The sequence below is a fragment of the Myotis brandtii genome, unplaced genomic scaffold (assembly GCF_000412655.1).
Source record: "Myotis brandtii unplaced genomic scaffold, ASM41265v1 scaffold668, whole genome shotgun sequence".
NCBI classification, from domain to species: Eukaryota; Metazoa; Chordata; class Mammalia; order Chiroptera; family Vespertilionidae; genus Myotis; species Myotis brandtii.
In genome coordinates, this window is record NW_005370597.1 from 2,847,211 (window position 1) to 2,867,002 (window position 19,792).

General features: G+C 46.2%; 3 protein-coding genes across 5 annotated transcripts in view; 1 reads left to right on the top strand and 2 right to left on the bottom strand.

Moving 5' to 3' along the window:
* Positions 1-673, bottom strand: part of DND1 (DND microRNA-mediated repression inhibitor 1) — a 2,928-nt gene extending 2,255 nt beyond the window's left edge. The window contains exons 1-2 of the mRNA XM_005881123.2: positions 368-673; positions 118-235 (exon numbers count right to left, since the gene is read on the bottom strand). Of these exons, the coding sequence (XP_005881185.1) occupies positions 118-235; positions 368-391 (142 nt within the window). The 5' untranslated portion in view covers positions 392-673. The remainder of the gene's footprint in view (positions 1-117; positions 236-367) is intronic.
* A 95-nt stretch (positions 674-768) lies between these two features.
* Positions 769-13,265, bottom strand: HARS (histidyl-tRNA synthetase). Of its 2 annotated transcripts, XM_005881065.2 has the most exons (13): positions 13,088-13,264; positions 12,725-12,814; positions 8,850-8,969; positions 6,396-6,491; positions 5,586-5,711; positions 4,830-4,937; positions 4,594-4,692; positions 4,257-4,350; positions 3,888-4,015; positions 3,553-3,795; positions 1,837-1,953; positions 1,504-1,650; positions 769-1,173 (listed from the first exon to the last, which is right to left on the bottom strand). In XM_005881065.2, exons 1-13 carry the CDS (start codon positions 13,175-13,177, stop codon positions 1,102-1,104), a joined length of 1,530 nt encoding a protein of 509 aa, XP_005881127.1. In that variant the 5' UTR covers positions 13,178-13,264; the 3' UTR covers positions 769-1,101. The 2 variants fall into 2 exon arrangements, with proteins under 2 accessions (XP_005881127.1, XP_014384505.1); XM_014529019.1 differs by lacking the exon at positions 1,504-1,650 and having other exon boundaries at positions 13,088-13,265.
* A 40-nt stretch (positions 13,266-13,305) lies between these two features.
* HARS2 (histidyl-tRNA synthetase 2, mitochondrial) overlaps positions 13,306-19,792 on the top strand; it is a 9,038-nt gene continuing 2,551 nt past the window's right edge. The window contains exons 1-10 of one of the 2 annotated variants that reach the window (XM_005881072.2): positions 13,306-13,608; positions 15,299-15,373; positions 15,875-15,994; positions 16,119-16,214; positions 17,276-17,401; positions 17,511-17,618; positions 18,068-18,166; positions 18,480-18,573; positions 19,144-19,271; positions 19,365-19,618. In XM_005881072.2, coding sequence (XP_005881134.1) covers positions 13,501-13,608; positions 15,299-15,373; positions 15,875-15,994; positions 16,119-16,214; positions 17,276-17,401; positions 17,511-17,618; positions 18,068-18,166; positions 18,480-18,573; positions 19,144-19,271; positions 19,365-19,618 — 1,208 coding nt within the window. In that variant the 5' untranslated portion in view covers positions 13,306-13,500. The remainder of the gene's footprint in view (positions 13,609-15,298; positions 15,374-15,874; positions 15,995-16,118; positions 16,215-17,275; positions 17,402-17,510; positions 17,619-18,067; positions 18,167-18,479; positions 18,574-19,143; positions 19,272-19,364; positions 19,619-19,792) is intronic. The other variant, XM_014529020.1, reaches the window with a different exon arrangement.

Sequence of the window (19,792 nt, forward strand, 5' to 3'; positions counted from 1 at the left end):
AGGGGTTAGCGGGTAGTTGGGGGTGTCTGGCTATGGAGACCCGGAGTGGGCGCCTCCCCCAAGGGGCTCGTCGAGGCCAGCGCAGCACCCCGGCAGGCGTCGGGCTGGACTGTGTACCTGGGGGTGGCCCGCCATACTTCCTCTGCCCGTTCACTTGCACCAGGCGGATACCCGTCTCCCTGACCCACGCCTCCAGCGCCGCCTTGTTCTCTGGATTCACCCTCTCACACCACAGCTGCTGGGGAAGGGGCAGGTCGGAATGGCGGATGGCCGCGCCCGCCCCCACCTCGCCTGCGGTGCTGGGGCCCCAGGGCCCCCACTCCCTGTGCAGGTGGTGCTCGTTCGCCCCTCGTTGGCAAACGCTTACCTCGTACTCCCGCTTGGGCTGCATGGCTCTGGCGTTGGTCTGGCGTCGGTCCCTTTTATAACCTCCTCCTTATCGGCCTCTGGAAGCTTCCCTACCCCTCCACCTCCCAAGCTCGCATTGGCTCTGAGCACGACCCCGCCTCCCACGGGGGGTGGGAGTATCCGCCGCACGTGCGCCGCGACCCTCAGGTGAAAGCTAGGAACCCTAGTGGTTGAGTTTGTAGGCAGACTCGGCTCCTGAGAAATGGCTGGCACCACGGAGGGAAGAAGGACGCAGGGGGCACCCTTCACCCCGGCCAAGAGCCTGCTGTCAGTCTTTCTCCCCATTTCCCACCGCTAAAGCGGCCAGACTCTGACAGGGCAGGAAGGGGCTAGGGCTAGGCCATAGCGACACAGACGGTCTCCAGTGGTTGAGATATTTTATTGCACCTTTGGTGACGGGTGGTGGGGAGCAGTGCCTCCTCCTGGTGGAGGCCCTGCAGAGGGGGCCATCTCAGGCCCGGTCCTTGTAGCCTAGGGGCCAGACTGGATTGAGCCCCAGGGCTTCCTATGGAAAATGGCACAGTAAAATTACCTGTGATTATCAATAAAATGATAATAAAAATAAAAAGTCTCTGTTTTGACTACTCTTCAGGTTTCCCACTGGAAGTGTGCAAAGAGGTTGAAATATATATGCAGAGTTTTGTCTTGGCCTTAAATAGTGCCCGTCCACTTTCCTCTGATAGTTCGCTCAATTCAGCAGATGCAAAGGGGCGGGCTTGTTCTCCTTTTGATTTCCTTCACAAGGTCTTCTCTTCGGACATCCACCTGGCCAGGATGGGGAAGAAAGTGATATGAGCAGCTTCCACTCCACTGCCCCCTGAGTGCCCACTCCTCCCTCTGGTCATCAGGTTTGGCTCAGCTGAGAGCAGGAACCCAGAACATTCAGGGTGGACAGTGCTTCTTGGGGAAGCCAGAGACACAGGGTGTTTGTGGGCATGGAGTCTTACCCTACCAGGATCCTAATAACAGGCCCTTACATCCTTTACAAGTGTGTACTTGTAAGGACACCAGGCTTTTGCAGGCTCTTGAATGGGCATTGGCCTGCTGAAATGGCATACATTCCCTGTCCCTCAGCCTTCCTGCCCACCTACTTACCTCTTCTCTGCTGGCCACTGAACGGAGCTTGATGACCCCGTCCTTGAGCTCCTGCTCACCGACGATGGCCACCAGTGGGATGCCTGCCTCCTCACAGTACTGCAGCTGGTTCAGTAACTTTGGGTTTTTCTTGTAAAGCAGCTCAGCCTGCAGGGGACCCGGGCAGAAGATGAAGGCTGACTTCTGCATTCCCCAGGATCAACCTCCTGGGGCCCAACCTGTCACCTAGCTCTGAGTTCCGCCCCAAGAAATCGCAGGGTAGCAGGGTGAGCTTGTGTTTAGCCTGTGCCCAGCATTCCCGTTTGCTGCCACCCGGGGGCTTGCCTCCTGTACCTTGATCCCAGCATCCCATAGCTCTGAGACGAGCTTCAGTCTCTCCTCCAGCAGCTTCTTCTGTGCGGATGCCACAAGCACCTGTGTCTCTGTAGTCCGTACCTTCTCCTCCAATGCCTGGGGAAGGTGCAGATAAAAGTCAGAGAGCTGGGCTACCCTTCGTAACACCGTCAAAGAGCAAAGAGAGCAGGCCCTTGTCAGGATCCCGAGACCAAGCCCAACTCAGCCAGCTCCATCAGGGCAGGGGCCCAGTCTTCTCATCCAGCAACTGGGCATAAGGTAGCTCTTAGATGATATAAGAAGTAAATTGGCCCTAGCCGGTTTGGTTCAGTGGATAGAGTGTTGGCCTGTGGACTGAAGGGTCCCAGGTTCGATTCCGGTCAAGGGCATGTACCTTGGTTGCGGGCACATCCCCAGTAGGGGGTGTGCAGGAAGCAACTGATCGATGTTTCTCTCTCATCGATGTTTCTAAATCTCTATCCCTCTCCCTTCCTCTCTGTAAAAAATCAATAAAATATATTTAAAAAAAAGGAAAAAGAAGTAAATTGACTGGGCCCAGCCAGTGTGGCTCAGTGGTTGAGTGTTGACCTATGAACCAGGGGGTCACAGTTCAATTCCCAGTCAGGGCACATGCCTGGGTTTCGAGCAGGAGGCAGCCAATCAATGATTTTCTCTCTGATATTTCTATCTCTCCCTCCCTCTCCCTTTCTCTCTGACATAAATAAAAATATATTAAAGAAAAAAATAAAGTGACTAGCTTGTACATCTGACGTGCCAGAATAAATTACCTAGGGCGAGGGCAAAGGTAGCTTATTTATAGAAACTTCTAGCTTATTTCCATCTACCTTAAGGGCCCACAAGAACAGTAACACAGAAGTGATACTGTGAGCCCATCAGGCAATCCAATCAGCCCTAGCAGTTCTAGTTCCCACTTACTATCTGCCAGTTGAGAGGGTACAGCTCATCGGGTACAACCCAAGGTGTGTGTGGATAGGGGGAAGGGAGGATGGTGCTGCCGCCCCTTGTCTTTTTCTGGAAAACTATTTTCATAGTTCCTACAACATAAGATGCCTGTTGGAACAGTGACCTTAACTGGGAAACATGGGTGGTTTCCACCTAGAGAAAAGGATGGAGCAGTGGGAAGGTTACTGCCAGAGCTTTCTCCAGGGGATGAAATGCAACCAGCCAGTTAAGAGCAGCAGCAACAAAGGTGCACTTGAGGCCATGAGGGGTTTCCCTGGTGGAACTCCTGGTGTTAGAGTCAGGACAGCCATCTTAGGATCTCAGGGCCTCAGACACACACTGCCCCCTCAGAGACTATCACAGCATGGTTAGGAGCAAGACTTTACAGTTAGACTGCCTGGATTCAAATGGACTCTGTCACTTAAAAGATTCATGACTTTGGGGTATTTAATCGAAAATCTTTAGTTCTCTAAAGACAGTAAAAGTAGCTACTTTCAGAAGGCTGTTGTAAAAATTTTACCACCTAGATTCCTCACAGCTCTGAGGGAAGAAGGGACCCAGAACAAGATATTTTGTGACAAAAGAATAATAAAAAATCCATAAAGCTGCCCTATAATGGGGTGGAAGTCTATGTAGTAGTGTTCATCTTTTCTCCATTTCTTTGCAAAGATGCTCCTTGCCCGAAGTGACCCCCCGGGGGATCAAAGAAGATAGCCCAGTTGCCACTGCCTGCCCAGATTGTCTTCTACTCACCTCTAGCCTCTGCTCCACGATGGAAAAGATCCGCTCCACACCAATGCTGAGCCCCACGCATGGCACCTTGCGCCCTTTGGGGTCAAACATGCCCACCAGCCCATCATAGCGCCCTCCAGCAGCCACACTGCCCACACCCAGGGGCTCTTCCCCCGCCTGGGCTGCGGTCTGTAGTAGCACCGCCTCATAGATCACTCCAGTATAGTAGTCCAGCCCTCGAGCAAGGCTCAGGTCGAAGGAGATCTGTGGGGACAAGAACATGTCAGTACCAGATGAGGATCAAGGACCTGAAGCCCCAGAGCACAGCGAGGGCTCCCATCCCCAACCTGACTCACCTTGTCAGCAATGCCAAACAGGGTCAAGTACTCAAACAGCAGCTTCAGGTCTCCCAGGCCCTCCAAGGCCTGCTTGTTTTGAGACAGTTTAGGATCCTGGAGCAGCTGTTCCACCAGGGATACCCCACCTGGGGAGACAGATTTGCAAGCAAGAATGATTGATCAGAAGAAAAAAGTAGGGGCTGTATCTTTTTGCCCGGATTGTACATGTATGTGCGCTCCCCCCACTCCCCGCCCACTTCCCACTTCTCTGTCTCTCCCATTCTCTCTGTCTCTCTCTCCTACATATACACACACGGAGAGAAGAGTTTCAGCTTTAGGATTTAGGGCAGTGGGATGGCTGATGGGGAGGCAGGGTTCATTCCTCACCATGCTGCTGGACATAGTCCCCAATGCGGTCAGCCACCTCGGGTGCGAGGCCCTTCTCTCCCACCATCTCGTTCTTTACTTCCTCCCAGGGCACCTGGGCAGACAGAGAGCAGTCAGGGACCCTTGGGCACCTTGACCACACAGAACAAGTATGGGCCCTCCTCAGGGGCAGTCTTGGAGCAGAAGCTGCCCTTCAACCTACATCCTAAGGCTAATTTTTCCCTGGTGGGCACAGAGGCAGCCTCCCCCCCCTCCCACCCCCCCCTTACTGTTGTTTTCCATTTGGCAAGGCAGGGTGGGATCTGGGAATAAAGGAGTCAGATGTTTGGGTCATTACCTTGTCCAGCTTGTCCACTGATGAGCAGATGGTACGGAACTTGCTATCAGGAACCCCACAGATCGCAAACATCCCATCTAGGATGCGCCGATCATTCACCTGCAGGGACCCAAGGCATCTCTTTACATGACCCTCCATAGCTTTGGTCACTTAGGCTACTGGTCCCTCCGCACAAAGACCTTCTCCTGTGAGAGGCCAGGCCCAACTTTGCCCTCCCAGCCTTGTTCAGCTCTGACCTTGACCAGGAAGTCACCTATCTGAAGTGAATTCAGGATCTCACACATGATCTTCAGGCACTCTGCATCAGGGATCATGGGGTCAAATTGCCCAGCAATGTCGAAATCCTGCAGGGAGAGAGGCAGAAGTCCTCGGGGGTTTCTTCAGAGGGGATTCTGGGGAGCTCTGCTCTTGCTCTCTCTGAAAGGCCAGTTTGCACTTAGGCATAGACCACTTTTTTTTCATTCTCTGATCATTAGCCCAGAGGAAAATCCCAGCATTCTTGGGTCTCTCACTAGTTCTGGTTTCCTTTCCATGTATTGGACTAGTATTCCTTCATCATCTCATTCATCTACTTTTGCTATTTCCTCCTACCACTGGAGGGCAACTATACAGCCTTAGTCCTAGTCATTTTCTCTATTCAGAAGCTCTGCCCACCAGTCTGGATTATTTCATACCTCAAATCCAATTTCTTCATCCTTTACTCGGATCCTATCACTGTGGTTTAATATGAAGAGCGCTGGACCAAGAGTTCTAGTGCTGACTTTGCCTTTCCTATCCCTATGATCTCTTCATTCTGCTGAGAATCAAATTTACCCATATATAAAATGGGGAGAATAACCTCTCTTCTCCCCTCCCCTTTGTGAAATCTATAGGAAAATACCAAAGAAATCTAAGGGTTAGCATTATCTGGGGCACCCTGTTTGCTCAGGACACCATGAGTGCTCAGTAGATTCCACTGGCTTGAGGGAGGGCCAAGTTAGCCACATACTCACACACTGGTAGAATTCCCGATACCGGCCACGGGTCATGGCTGGGTTATCCCGCCGATATACTTTTGCTATGTGGTAGCGTTTAATGTTGGTCAGTTTATTCATTGCCAAATATCGAGCAAAAGGGACCTGATAACAAGAGTTAAGGAGAAAGCCCCTCCTAGCACAGTCTGGAAGTTGATTATCATCACCAACAGAAGCAAGCCCCTCCCTGCGCAGGTAAAGCCAACACCCGTAAGATTAATAGCATTTCTGAACATTAAAAAAGAAACAACAACAACTTTGTGAACATAAGGGACAGCTGACGTCTCAAAAAAGATTAAGGCCAAAAAAAAAAAAAAGATTAAGGCTCCTTTCACTTTGGTAGTGTTTCCACCATGGGCTATGCTGAGCACAGCAGGGGCTGGGTACGTGGGTCAGGGAGCAGAAAAAGGGCCCCCGCGTGGGATCTCTGGGCAGATGACTTTCTGGCCTAGCTTGGAGATAAAGGAAATGCTACTGGTCAGTTAAGAACTTTGTCCACTGGACAGGGAAGGGGAGAGGTATTCTGGAACCAAGGCATTGCTGGTAGAGTTAAAACTGGGCCCTGACATAAAGCTGAGGTCTCACTCAGATTTCAGAAAACTTCTAAGGCTATGCTCTGTTTAGCCAAAGTCCTGCTCCTGGTTTAGAGAAATAATCCCCCTGATTGCCAAAGGCGTCATATTTGATCCCACTCATGTCTGGCTGTCCCCAAACCTGAGCTAGAAATAGCCCCAGCCCAGTGAAGGCCAATCAACCCAAAGTGTCAAGAGCCCACATTTAGAAAGATACAGTGAGGTCATAGCGAAGGGACAGCAGCTCCCCACCCTGGTCTTTCAGGTCATAGATAAGCTTAGAGTCTTCCCCATACTTTCCAGTAAGTGTTTCCTGAAGAAAACATAAAGAAATGTGGTCACAATGATAAGTACAATTTAAAAGAAGTTTTGAAAACAAAAATTCATTTGTCTATATTTCCTCTGCCCTCTATCCCAATGGCTTATGTATTTAATTTAGTTATAATCAAAAGGAGCCCTAGCCAGTTTGGCTCAGTGGATAGAGCGTCAGCCTGCAGACTGAAGGGTCCCGGGTTCGATTCCGGGTCAAGGGCACGTACCTCGATTGCAGGGCACCTGGTCCAGGCTCGTGCAGGAGGCAACCAATTGATGTGTTTCTCTCACATCGATATCTCTCTCTGTCTTTCCCACTCTCTCTAAAAATCAATGGAAAAATATCCTTGGGTGAGGATTAAGAAAAAAAGGAAACACCGATTTTGTCTTCTGCTTATCACTATTTCCATTTTGTGACAGCTGAAATTTTATTTTTAAAAGCTGCATCATATTTCAGTGAGAAGCAGCTCTGTATTCCTTCCTAGGATTACACTGTTAGGTGTTTAGGTTATTCCAATTCTTTAATAAGTTCTATAACATTTAAATAAATATATTTGGGAAAACATATTTTTTTTCTGAGGGTAAACTAGGGGTGGGTTATTAGATCAACAATCATAAATGTTTTTATGACACCTGAGATTTCAACAATGTCAAAAGCAGTCCTTGCCCAGTAATATGTTCAATAACTTATTTCACCTTCTAGTTGCCAAAGTTTAAAAAGCTTGAAAAGTCCGTGTTGTAGAAGCAGAAAAACTCACACATTGGTTGGTCTTATAGGCTGAACTGTGTCCTCCACAAAATTCATATTTTAAAGTCCTATCCCCTAGTAACCTCAGAATGTGACTGTATTTGGAGACAGGGTCTTTAAAGAGATAATTAAGCTAAAATGAAGTCATTAGGGTGGGCCCTAATTCAATACAGTGGGGCCTTGACTTACGAGTTTAATTCGTTTCGAGACCGAGCTCGTTAAGGAGCTCGTTAACTCAAATTACTCTATCAACTCAATGCAAAAAATCTGCTGAGAGACAGCTGGTATCTCGAAAAACTCGTTAGTCCGGACACTCGTAAGTCAAGGCCCCACTGTATAACTGGTGTCTGCATAAAAAGAGGAAATGTGGACACAGAGGGAAGATGCTGTGAAAACACAGGGAAAAGACACCATCCACAAGCCGTGGAGAGTCCGGGAACAGATCCTCCTCTCACGGCTTCAGAAGGAAACATCTCATACTTTTAGCCTCCAGACAATAAATTTATGTTTTTTAAGCCACCCAGAGTATGATACTTTGTTATGGCAACCCTAGAAAACGAATACAGTTGGTAAAAATATAAATGAGTACAATCATTCTGCTCAGCATTCCATTTCTACGAATTTAGCCTGCAGATAAATGCCCACCGCAGATGTCTGTTCTTGAATAAGACAAAGGCAGTACATGTCCTCATGGGTCTTCTATTTAAGTGAGAAGAAACCAGCAATACACTAATGCAAGAAAACAGGTAATTTCAGATAGTGATACCTGCTCTAAAGAAAACCAAACAGGTTGCTGTGATAGATAAGGGCTACTTTACGCAGGGTAGTTGCAGAGAATTACTAGACGAATGGCATTTTAAGCTGCGATCTGAAGAGAAAATCTGCAATTTCTAATTTCTTTAAAACATCAATATATCAGTATTTTTTTAAAATTGATTTCATCATGCCTTCCAAAGTCAACTATCAGGCGAACATCTGGGCCCTGAAGGAGGAGGGCTGTACTCATGTCATAGTGACCACAGCTTGCGGTTCCTTGAGGGAGGAGATACAGCCCGGCGATATCGTCATTATTGACCAGTTCATCGACAGGTATGCCATCCTCTACGCCGCTGTAGGCCCCTGGAAGACCATTCCCAGCTCAAATGGACAGTGTGCGGGAACTTGGGGGGAGGGGGAGGAAGACTTTTGTTGTATTTTAAATATATTTTATTGATTTCTGAGAGGAAGGGAGAGGGAAAGAGAGAGAGAAACATTAATGATGAGAGAGAATCATTGATTGGCTGCCTCCTGCATGCCCCCTACTGTGGACAGAGCTCGCAAACCTGGCACGTGCCCTTGACTGGAATCAAACCCGGGACCCTTCAGATGCTCTATCCACTGAGCCAAACCAGCTAGGGCTAGAAGGGTTCTCTTTTGAAAGCCGCTGGCCAAAACCAGGTAAATAAAAAGCAGGACCTCTTCCTCTAAGCCAGCCCCATCCCCTTTCTCACTGGAGAAAATATTGGTCTTTGTCCACAACAGGGGAGAGACCTTTGGGCCTCACTCTCTTGTAATCCTCTTGTTGTTCACATACCCATTCTCCCACCATGCAATTTCTTACCCTTCTCTCACCTTTAGTTCAAACACAGGTGTATCAATTACTTCTGCACCATGGCGTTTGAAGCAGCTGATGATTATATCAAACACCTTCTCCCGAACTGCCATCTGCCGGGGATTGTAGTCTCTTGTGCCCTTGGCGTCAAAATCAGCCGAGGAATCAGGATGGGATTAAAAAAAAAAAAGAACAATAAGATCTATAAATATAAAAGCATGACCTCAGCGATGACAAATGCAAATTTCAATTTTCCTACAGGCCACCGAGTTGTAAAACAAGTACAACAATTCCCTATTAACCACCACACCTATTTGCTATCACCCTTCCAAGTTCCATTTCCTTTTAAGCTTGGTTCTTTTTCCTAGGATTCTTAGGACTCTATTCTTTGAGTTTTCCTAAAAACTCTATTCCTGGGATAACATATTTCCTGCCTAGTAGAAAGCACCTACCTGCTAACAGGCATGTGGCCAACGCAAACTGGCTTAACTAGCTGAACTCCATATTTTACAAGTAACATCCTTTCCCAACATAACTTAAAACAATCCTAATGAATATTATTTGTTCTCTAATTTGCTTCTTTTTAAAAAAATGTTTTTATTGATTTCAGAGAGAAGGGAGGAGAGGTAAAAACATCAATGATGAGAGACAATCATTGATCAATTGATCAGCTGCCTCCTGCACACCCACTGTCCTCCTCTCCACTCTCTACAAAAATCAATGGAAAAAATATCCTTGGGTGAGGATTAAAAAAAAAAAAAAAAGGAAAATTTTATATTTTACTACAATTTAAAAAATATTTATTACTCTATTTTTTACTTTGAATGAATCTTTATCCATGCATGATTTTATGACAGCACACACTGGTTATTGGAAAATATTGGTTCATTGATACTGGTTATACAGATCTTCCAAATATTGGTATACTCACTTCATCTACACTAATCTACACTAATAAAAGAGAAACATGCAAATCGGTGTCACTCTGCTACACCCCCCAGCCAATCAGAGTGACTATGCAAATTAACCCAACAAAGATGGCGGTTAATTTGCATACGCAGGCGAGGAGTGAAGACTGAAGACTGAAGAGGCTTGACTTCTCCACTGTGGCCAGACCAAAGGCCTGGGTCCCGGGTGCCAGAGGAAAGCCGGTGCCAGCAGCCAGGGGAAGGAAAGCCTATTGCGCAAATCTTTGTGCAACAGGCTTCTAGTTATATGATATCAGAAAACCAGATTTGTTAATATTACCATAGATCTTAGCAGGAAGGTCTTTAAGTATTGGGAAGCTGTCAAGCTCAAGGTGGAAGATAGAACTTTTCTAAAATCCTAACTTTCACATGATCACTTAAATTTTATCACTGGCAACAAATATTGTGAAATATTTTCCTTGAAGTGACAAGGCTCACTTGGTTCATTTTTCTGAAAATGTCTTCTAAATACCCTCAATCTTTAAAGTAATAGTTTATGTTTCAGTTTTTCTTTCAAATAAAAATGGTGTCCTGTGAAAAAAGTAGCTAGTTCAGTTTACAACTCACCTAATGGCACAAGTGTTTTTTGTTTTGGAATGCGGTGGAAGTGCTTTATGTGGACTTCCCATTTCATCACACAGAATATTTTAAAATGTACTCAAGCCCTGTGTTTCAGTGGTTAGAGCACCGGCCCACACACCGAAAGGTCACGGGTTCAATTCCCAGGAAAGGGCACGTACTGGATTGCAGGTTGGATACCCAGCCCCAGTTGGAGTGTGTGCAGGAGGCAACTAATCGATGTGTCTCTCTCACATTGTTTTTTTTCCCTTTCTTTCTGTCTCCCCCTCTCCCCCAATTCCACTCGCTAAAAATCAATGGGAAAAATATTCTCGATGAGGATTAACAAAACAAAAAAAGTGTACTCAAGGGTTGAGATTCAAAAGAATTAATAATTTTTACTGTTTTGTGAAGGATGTTAAGTGAAACCGATTTTTTTTTTGCTGTGAGTGTATTAAAGTAAAAAACAAAATGACTCGCCCTAACCGGTTTGGCTCAGTGGATAGAGCGTTGGCCTGTGAACTCAAGGGTCCCAGGTTCGATTCCGGTCAAGGGCATGTACCTTGGTTGCGGGCACATACCCAGTAGTGAGTGTGCAGGAGGCAGCTGATTGGTGTTTCTCTCTCATCGGTGTTTCTAACTCTCTATTCCTCTCTCTTCCTCTCTGTAAAAAAGTCAATAAAATTTATTAAAAAACAAACAAAAAAAAACCCCAAAATGACTTAGTACAATTTAGTGCCAGTATTGTGATTTGTACTAAGACACCACGAGCAGTTCTACTCACCAGTGCTTTTGCACCTTCATTGCAAATGAAGTAAAAAATGGCAAATAACATTATGAAAATAATTTTGACCAGAAAGAGCCCTTGCATCATCAATCCTACTGGGGATTAAGTAGCAACTCGGGCATGTTTTGTGACCGGGAATTGAACCAGCAACCTCTTGGTCCCTGGGTCCACACTCAGCCGCTGAGCCACACGAGCTGGGCTCCTTCCCTTTTTAAAAATATGTCATTTATTTGTTGAGGAAACTGAGTCCTTTTGTCCTAAGGAATTGTTCACATTCTAGATTTAGTTACCAATATACTCAATGTGTCATTTAACATATTCGACCATCTCCCATATTTCCTGTAAACTGGTAGTTAGGTCTGAAGACCTGATTAGATTCAGGTTCAATTTTTCTTGGCAAGAAAACTTCATAGGTGGTGCTGTGTACTTCGTATTGCATCACATAAGGAGGATGTCTCACTGTCCTACTTTTAGTGATGTTAGGATTAATCATTGCGTTTAAGTGAGGCCAGTTTGATCTTTCATAAATTCCCCATTTATCTTTTCACCTAATAGTTTGAATAACTACTGATGACCACTGCCTTGAGATTTTACACTGTCTCCTTAACCTTTGAAATGAGGAATAGCTCAATGAATTTAGGAATGCAAAGAATTAACCTTACAAGGGGACACCTCAACATAAGGAAGACAGATCATCTCCCTTCTCCTTTGGAGTTCAATTTCACATACATTCATTGAAGACCTATTTAGTTCCACGTGACCTTGTCTCAGCCTCTCATTGTAGATAAACTATGTGAATAACTAAAAGTTAGCAATAAATGCAACAACAGAGATATATGTAAAGTGCAAGGGAACCCAGATGAAGGGGTAAATAGTTCTCTTTATAGAAGTTACAGAAAGTGGCATCTGAACTGAAATCCTGGAAGCTGAGCTAGGAACCTCCAATCTCATCCGACTCTCCTCTAGTTTGGGTCTAGTCATACAGGTCTCTTCCAGTATTGGAAACTACCAAGGTTCTTTCTTGCTTCAGGGTTTCCATACGCTCCCTGGATCTATTTTCCTCATACTCTTCCCTTGGGTATCTCCCACTCATCTGTTAGGTCAGTTAGGATATCACTTCAGTGAAGCTTTCTCAGTCTCCCCAGTTCTCCCATATTTTTCTTAGAGCATCCTTATTATTTCTTTATGTCATTTATCACAATGTGTAATGACATTCCCATGTGTGGGATTATCTGCACTAACTCTGTTTCCTTCACTAGAATGTAAGCTCCATAAGGGCAAGCTATATTGTTCACCATGCTATACCCATTGGTTTGTACAGCGCTTGGCACATAGTTAACACTCAAGTATTTACTGAATGAAAGAAGGAGTAGCAGTAACAGACAGACTCCCCTTAGCACCTGGCTGGCTTAGTTTCTGGCATCACTTTGCCATCCCAGGATGACTCAGGTAGAGTCCAATCCAGCCTGGCACCAGCATTTCAGATAATTCTCAGTGACCTGGTTCAGAGAATCCGGCATATACGTCCGTGTGAGTGTAATTAGGGACCCTCTCACAGGCTCCCTAAAGGAATGACACTTACCTTGGGGGTTTTGAGCACAAACTTGTGTTTCCCTTCATCAGGGCCCAGCTGTGCCTTCAGTTTCAGTAATTTTGCCACTTCCTCCTCGATCTGTGGAGAAAAAGTAGGCGCTGGGCTGTCACATCTGCAGCTCACCTCCCCCCTCAACCATTCATTCAATATCCCTCCATCAGGATCTGGAACAGATCTCTCCCCAGCCTAGCTTTGCTTCTCTCGAGTCCTACCCGGCTACCTCACCACCTAGCTCGTCCTCCTCCCTACCAGCTGGAACCCTTCCTCCTCACATCCCAGTCCTCTACAGACAACCCCCTCTACCTCCTCCCCGGCCTTGCTTTGGCCCCGCCCCTGCCGCCCGGGTCGCACCTGCTCAGCGCTGGCCTTCTGCTGTTTCAGTTCCCGCACATGCTCTCCCTGAAGTCGCACTAGTTCCTCCAGCGCCGCACGTTCTGCCATCCTGGCTGCAAGCTGGAGAGAACTGATGTCTAGGCGGGGTGGCAGCGGGCACCGCTTCAGCTCGGAGGACTTCCGGCTATCGAGTCGCTGGCCCCCAAGCCTAGAGAGCCTCCGCCGAGCGCAACACCACTTCCGACTCCGACAGGAAATGCCGAAGCGGAGAGGGAACCTGAGAGGACGGGACCCCGGTTGCAGGATTTGGCGTCGCTCACCTCCTTCCTTGGAGCTCGGGCATTGCCTCTGCAACGCTGTGCACGCTTCTTGGGGTCCGACCGGCTTCGTTCTCAGGTCTTTTGCCCGCTGTCCCGGCCTCCCGCCGCGCGATGCCCCAGCTCGGGCTCCTGCACCGGAGGGCTTGGGCTGCGCTGCTCGGCCAGCTCCTGCGGCCTCCCCGGGTTGTGTGCCTCGGGGCGGCCCGTTCTCATAGCCAGGTGAGCCAGTCTGAGCAGCTCCTGTCTGTCGGGATAGGCTCTGCGGGTCTGAAAGCTTGAGCTCGCGGCCGGAGCTCCAGGAGGAATGCCATTGGTTTGTTACTGCGTGCCCACCATGTCCTGAGTTAAGTGTTGTAGATGCTTTGTCATTTAAGTCCATAGCCATCCTGAGAGGTTGGGGTTATTATTTCCATTTACAGTTGCGGAGTCAGAGACTGCACGGTCAAATGGTTTATCCGCGCATATAGGAAGGGAGCATTTTCATTTAGGTTCACTATTCCTTATTTGAGCCTATTGGAGTCAAACACATTAAAATTCCTTAAGCAAAAGATATGATTATTTCCACTGAGGTAATTAATGACCATAAGTAGATAGTTCACATTAGAATTTACCTCAAAATGAGTCACAAACAAACAACCTACATAATTTAAGGTTTTTAGACATTTTTGGATTTGGGGATTGCAGGTTGTGGACTTGAACTGCCTACCCTTGGAGGAGAGAGCCACCAAAGTATAGAACTACCACACCCGCTATATTTCTGAAGGGCATACAGCCTGCTGGTAATAAACAAAGTCACTGATTCTGTTTTACGTTAGGAAAGACTCTGTTGTCTTTATAGCAGATGCTTTGTGCTATCATGAACAGGGCTTAGATCTTTGTTACTAATTTTCAGTCATAGCTGAACCGTGACCTCCTGGTTCATAGATCTACGCTCAACCACTGAACCATGCTGACAGGACACCATTGCTACATTATTAAAAATTCTTATTTTCACTCTTTGAATGGGAACTGAGAACTGGAAAAGATATACTAATCCCTACTTCTGGATGGTTGTGGTGGTTTGTTCTTTACCTTCATTGTTCTTGGGTACTTACTTAAACTATTTTCAGACAGTTTGTATGGTAAAGACCCGACCTCATGTGTATTACATATATATCGTAGATACAACATGGGTTTTTGGAGGGGGGCTGGGATTGGAGTAGATAAAATAGTGTTCGGGCTTCTTGTTACTCAGGACCAAAGCTCTGCAGGTTGGTGGTCCACGGGGCCAGCAATGTCACTGGGCTGGCCAGTCTTGAGAGGTGCCGCGTCTCACATTCCTTCTTCTGCATATTTTTATTGATTTCAGAGAGGAAGAGAGAGGGAGAGAGAGATAGAAACATGAATGATGAGAGAGAATCATTGATAGGCTACCTCTGCACACCCCACACTGGGGGTCTAGGCCGAAACCCAGGCATATGCCCCGACTAGGAAATGAACCGTGACCTCCTGGTTCATAGATCTACGCTAAACCACTGAACCATGCTGGCAGGACACCATTGCTACATTATTAAAAATTCTTATTTTCACTCTTTGAATGGGAACTGAGACCTGGAAAAAATATACTAATCCCTAACCCTGGATGGTTGTGGTGGGTTGTTCTTTACCTTCATTGTTCTTGAGTACTTACTTAAACTATTTTCAGACAGTTTGTATGGTAAAGACCCGACCTCATGTGTATTACATATATATTGCAGATACAACATGGGTTTTTGGAGGGGGGCTGGGATTGGAGTAGATAAAATAGTGTTCAGGCTTCTTGTTACTCAGAACCAAAGCTCTTTGCAGGTTGGTGGTCCACGGGGCCAGCAATGTCACTGGGCTGGCTAGTCTTGAGAGGTGCCGCGTCTCACATTCCTTCTTCTGCCAGGTTGCAGAGGCAGTGCTAGCATCCCAACTGAAACCACATCAAGAGAAGTCAAATTTTATTCTCAAGACCCCAAAGGTAACTCGCTTTGCCCCACTTTGTCCCATTAAAGAGCCTTGGAGGGCTGCCCTCTGTTCTGCTCGTCTTTTCCTGACTCCTTTAAAAATCCTTTTAAGACTAATTAAAAGAAAAAAAAATCTATTCTTGAGGTACTGGTACTTAGAGTTATCTGAACTCAAAGAGATTTCAACTCCATGCCTTAGATCAGTGATGTGACACGCGTGTCAGAGGTGACACGTGAACTCATTTTTTTGGTTGATTTTTCTTTGTTAAATGGCATTTAAATATATAAAATAAATATCAAAAATATAAGTCTTTGTTTTACTATGGTTGCAAATATCAAAAAATTTCTACATGTGACACGGCACCAGAGTTAAGTTAGGGTTTTTCAAAATGCTGACACGCCGAGCTCAAAAGGTTCGCCATCACTGCCTTAGATTATAGATGTAGTTTAACTCTTTGTCTTAAATGGACTTATTTTCTGTCTTTGTTTTCACTATGGCTACTTTTGGTTTCTAGGGCACCAGAGATTTTAGTCCCCAGCAGATGGCTGTGAGGGAGAAAATACTTGATATAATTGTTAGCTGCTTTAAACGTCATGGAGCAAAAGGGTTGGATACCCCAGCATTTGAGCTAAAGGTAAGTGGAGAAAAAAGTACCAGAACTCCGTTTTTTTCACTTGCCTTTGGTTTCTCAAAGGGCTTCTAGCCTCCGTTCTGGAGTCCTCCTTTGAAGTATGGTGCTTTCTGCTTGACCCCTGCAGGAGATGCTCACTGAGAAGTATGGAGAGGACTCTGGGCTCATCTATGATCTGAAGGATCAGGGTGGAGAGCTATTGTCCCTGCGCTATGACCTTACTGTATCCTTCTGAGTGCTGGAGCCTGACTTACCGCTTTCCAAACCCAGAGGGATGTCTGACAAAAGGGACAAGAATGACTCTGGGACCCTAAAGGTCCGTTGGCAACAGGGTTTACTTCCAGTTTCAACCAGAAAGCCGTTCTGCCAGTAGAGCCTGGCCTGGAGCACTATCATTTAACTTTAATGTGTATCAGAATCCCTTGGGGAAACCTGTAGAAACACAGGTTTCTGGCCCCCAGGCCCACACATTCCTAATTCTGTAGCTGGTGCAGGGTTCAGCAGTCAGCATTTCTAACAGGCATCTGGGTAATGAAAATGCAGATGGTCCTTGATCTACACTTTAATAAATATTGACATAGAAATTATAGGCAAATTGAGGTTCTGAAGCTTGCTTATTTTGAGATGGTTAAGAATTGATCTGAATGGGAGGAAATGACCCAGACTTGAAGTTCTTGTGTCATTTTCTATCTGTGCTTCCCACCTAACTTGTAGTTTTGTTAGGTGGGATTCCTTCATTTGACACTATTCAATATATAAGGGTGGGAAAAAGTAGGTTTATAGTTACAGTACAAATAAATAATAATTAATAAATAATAATATAAGAGCCCAGCTGGTGTGACTCAGAGGTTGAGTGTCGACCTATGAACCAGGAGGTCATGGTTCAATTCCTGGTCAGGGCACATGCCCAGGTTGCAGGCTTGGTCTCCAGTAGGGGACATGCAGGAGGCAGCCAATCAATGATTCTCTCTCATCATTGATGTTTTTCTCTCTCCCTCTCCCTTCCTCTCTGAAAATATATATTTTAAAAAAACATCAAAAGATGAAAAATCAAATACAAGAGTAAACTATTTCATGTACTCACAACTGTAAACCTATTTTTGCTCACCCTGTATATTGAATGCCAAGTACTGCTAAGTCTTGGGCATAGTGGGAAACAAGACAGACAAGGTGATTGTTCTGTGGATGGGATTCAATTGATAAAGGCCCAATCTTCCCTGATGTCTTTACACTGAGCCTAAGCTTTGGATGCAGTGTCCTTTCTCCTTAACCCATTTATGTGAGGTTCCTTTTGCGCGTTATATGGCCATGAATAAACTGAAGAAGATGAAACGCTACCATGTTGGAAAGGTGTGGCGGCGGGAGAGCCCAACCATAGTCCAAGGCCGCTACAGGGAATTCTGCCAGTGTGTAAGTGACCTGAAGGAGGCAGCATGGTTTGATAGTTCTGGGGGCCAGAACCAGGGAACTGGCTGCTGAGTGGAGACTTTTTTTTCCCTTGTCTTCTTTTTTGCTGTAGGATTTTGACATTGCTGGTGATTTTGACCCCATGATCCCTGATGCAGAGTGTTTGAAGATAATCTGTGAAATCCTAACTGGATTGCAGCTGGGGGACTTTCTCATTAAGGTGAGGTCAGGGCTGGGGACGTAGGGGAAAAGTCTGGATTTGGCCTGATGCTGTCTTAAAACATAGGTGACCCAGACTTTAAGCCTGCAGCTCTAGGACGTTCTAAGTTCAGCTGTTGCATTTTATATATATACACTAGAGGCCTGGTGCATGAAATTCGTGCAAGAGTAGGCCTTCCTTCCCATGGCTTCTGGCTCCAGTTTCCCTCTGGCACCTGGGACCCGGGCTTCCCTCACAGCCCCAGCTTCATCCGGAAGGTCGCCTGGGAGGATGTCCGGAAGGATGTCCAGTCTAATTAGCATTATTACACTTTTATTATTATAGATCTAAATGTTCATCCTGTGAACTTTTCCTTTCTATCTCTTATGACTCAGGAGAGTAGGGACTGTCATTGTTTTGAGAGAAAGGACATTGACAAGGCACTTGGGTTACTTCCATTGAGTTCACAGGTCAACGACCGGCGGATTTTGGATGGGATGTTTGCCATCTGTGGTGTTCCAGAAAGCAAGTTCCGTGCCATCTGCTCCTCCATAGACAAACTGGACAAGGTAAGAAAGAAGACATGTTTCAGTAGATCCTATCAGAGTTTCTGCCCTGCCCTTAAATCTATACCCTTAGAGGAAAAATAAGGAAATAGTGCCGGGAAGTAAGGGAGGTAAGGAGATATTCTGAAGCAAGATCTGAGTTTTGCTGTGCAGTGGGGATTATGGCTGGATTTACTGAGCTGCCTCTGACTTTGCTGACTTTTCTGAGTTTAGTTTTGCTACTTGTGACATACATACTGAATGAAAGGGAGATATCCTTTTCTGGTTAGAGAAAGAAAGATCATGGGGCAGGGCTAATGTTTGAATATTTGTGCAGATATCTTGGAAAGATGTGAGACATGAGATGGTGACAGAGAAAGGCCTGGCTCCTGAAGTGGCTGACCGAATTGGGGACTATGTCCAATGTCATGGTAAGAACCAGAGTTTCCAAGCTATATGATAGAACCAGAGGGAGGGTGATAATGTGTACAACTTCTACCTCTGAAGAAGCTCCTTTCTGTAGATGTGCTAAGCTCTAGAGCCTGTCTGAATTTAATTCCCCCCCTTTTTTTTTTTATTGTAACCACCTTATGTCTTCAGATGGCAAAGGTAGAAGCAGAGGAGGAGAGTCTGGTCATATGAGATCAGTATCTTTTTTTTAGTGAAAATGAGGAGCCCCCAGCTGGTGTGACTCAGTGGTTGAGTGTTGACCCATGGACCCAGAGGTCACCAGTTTGATTCCTGGTCAGGACACATGTCCGGGTTGTGGGCTCAATCCCCAGTACAGGGCATACAGGAGGCAGCAGATTGATATTTCTCTCTCATTGATGTTTCTCTCTCTCTCTCCCTCTACCTTCCTCTTTCTCTCTCAAAATCAATAAAAACATTTAAAAAATAAAAAGAAAATGAGGAGGACTACCTAGAACACACTAGAGATAAATTTGGATGAAATACATCTGGGTGAAGAGCACAGACCTTATTTCTCCCCACATGTCTCCCAGGTGGGCTGTCCTTGGTAGAGCAAATGTTCCAGGATCCCAGATTATCTCAGAGCAAGCAGGCCCTAGAGGGCCTGGGGGATCTAAAGCTGCTCCTTGAATATCTGACTCTATTTGGAATCGCAGAGAAGGTAAGCTGAATTGGGTATGGACCTCCTGCTGAGCTCTGGGGTTCTCAGGGTCCTGAGTCTTGTCTAGGACTGACTGTAGCCTTGTTCCCACAGATCTGCTTTGATCTAAGCCTGGCTCGGGGCTTGGACTACTATACAGGAGTGATCTATGAAGCAGTGCTGCTGCAGACCCCAGCTCCTGCTGAGGAAGAGCCCTTGAATGTGGGCAGTGTGGCTGCTGGTGGGCGCTATGATGGGCTGGTGGGCATGTTTAACCCCAAAGGCCACAAGGTGCCGTGTGTGGGGCTCAGCATTGGGGTAGAGCGAATCTTCTCCATTGTGGAGCAGAGGATGAAGGTGGGTCCTAGGTAAGGGTGGAGTGGGACTGGAGGCCTAAAAACTCTCATGTTTCTGAAAGTGCAGTTGGACAGTTTTTCTTTAAAAAAAAATTTTTTTTTAATCCTCACTGGAGGATATTATTCCGATTGATTTTTAAAGAAAGTGAAAGGGAGGGAGGAGCAAGGTTTGGGGTGGGGGTGGGG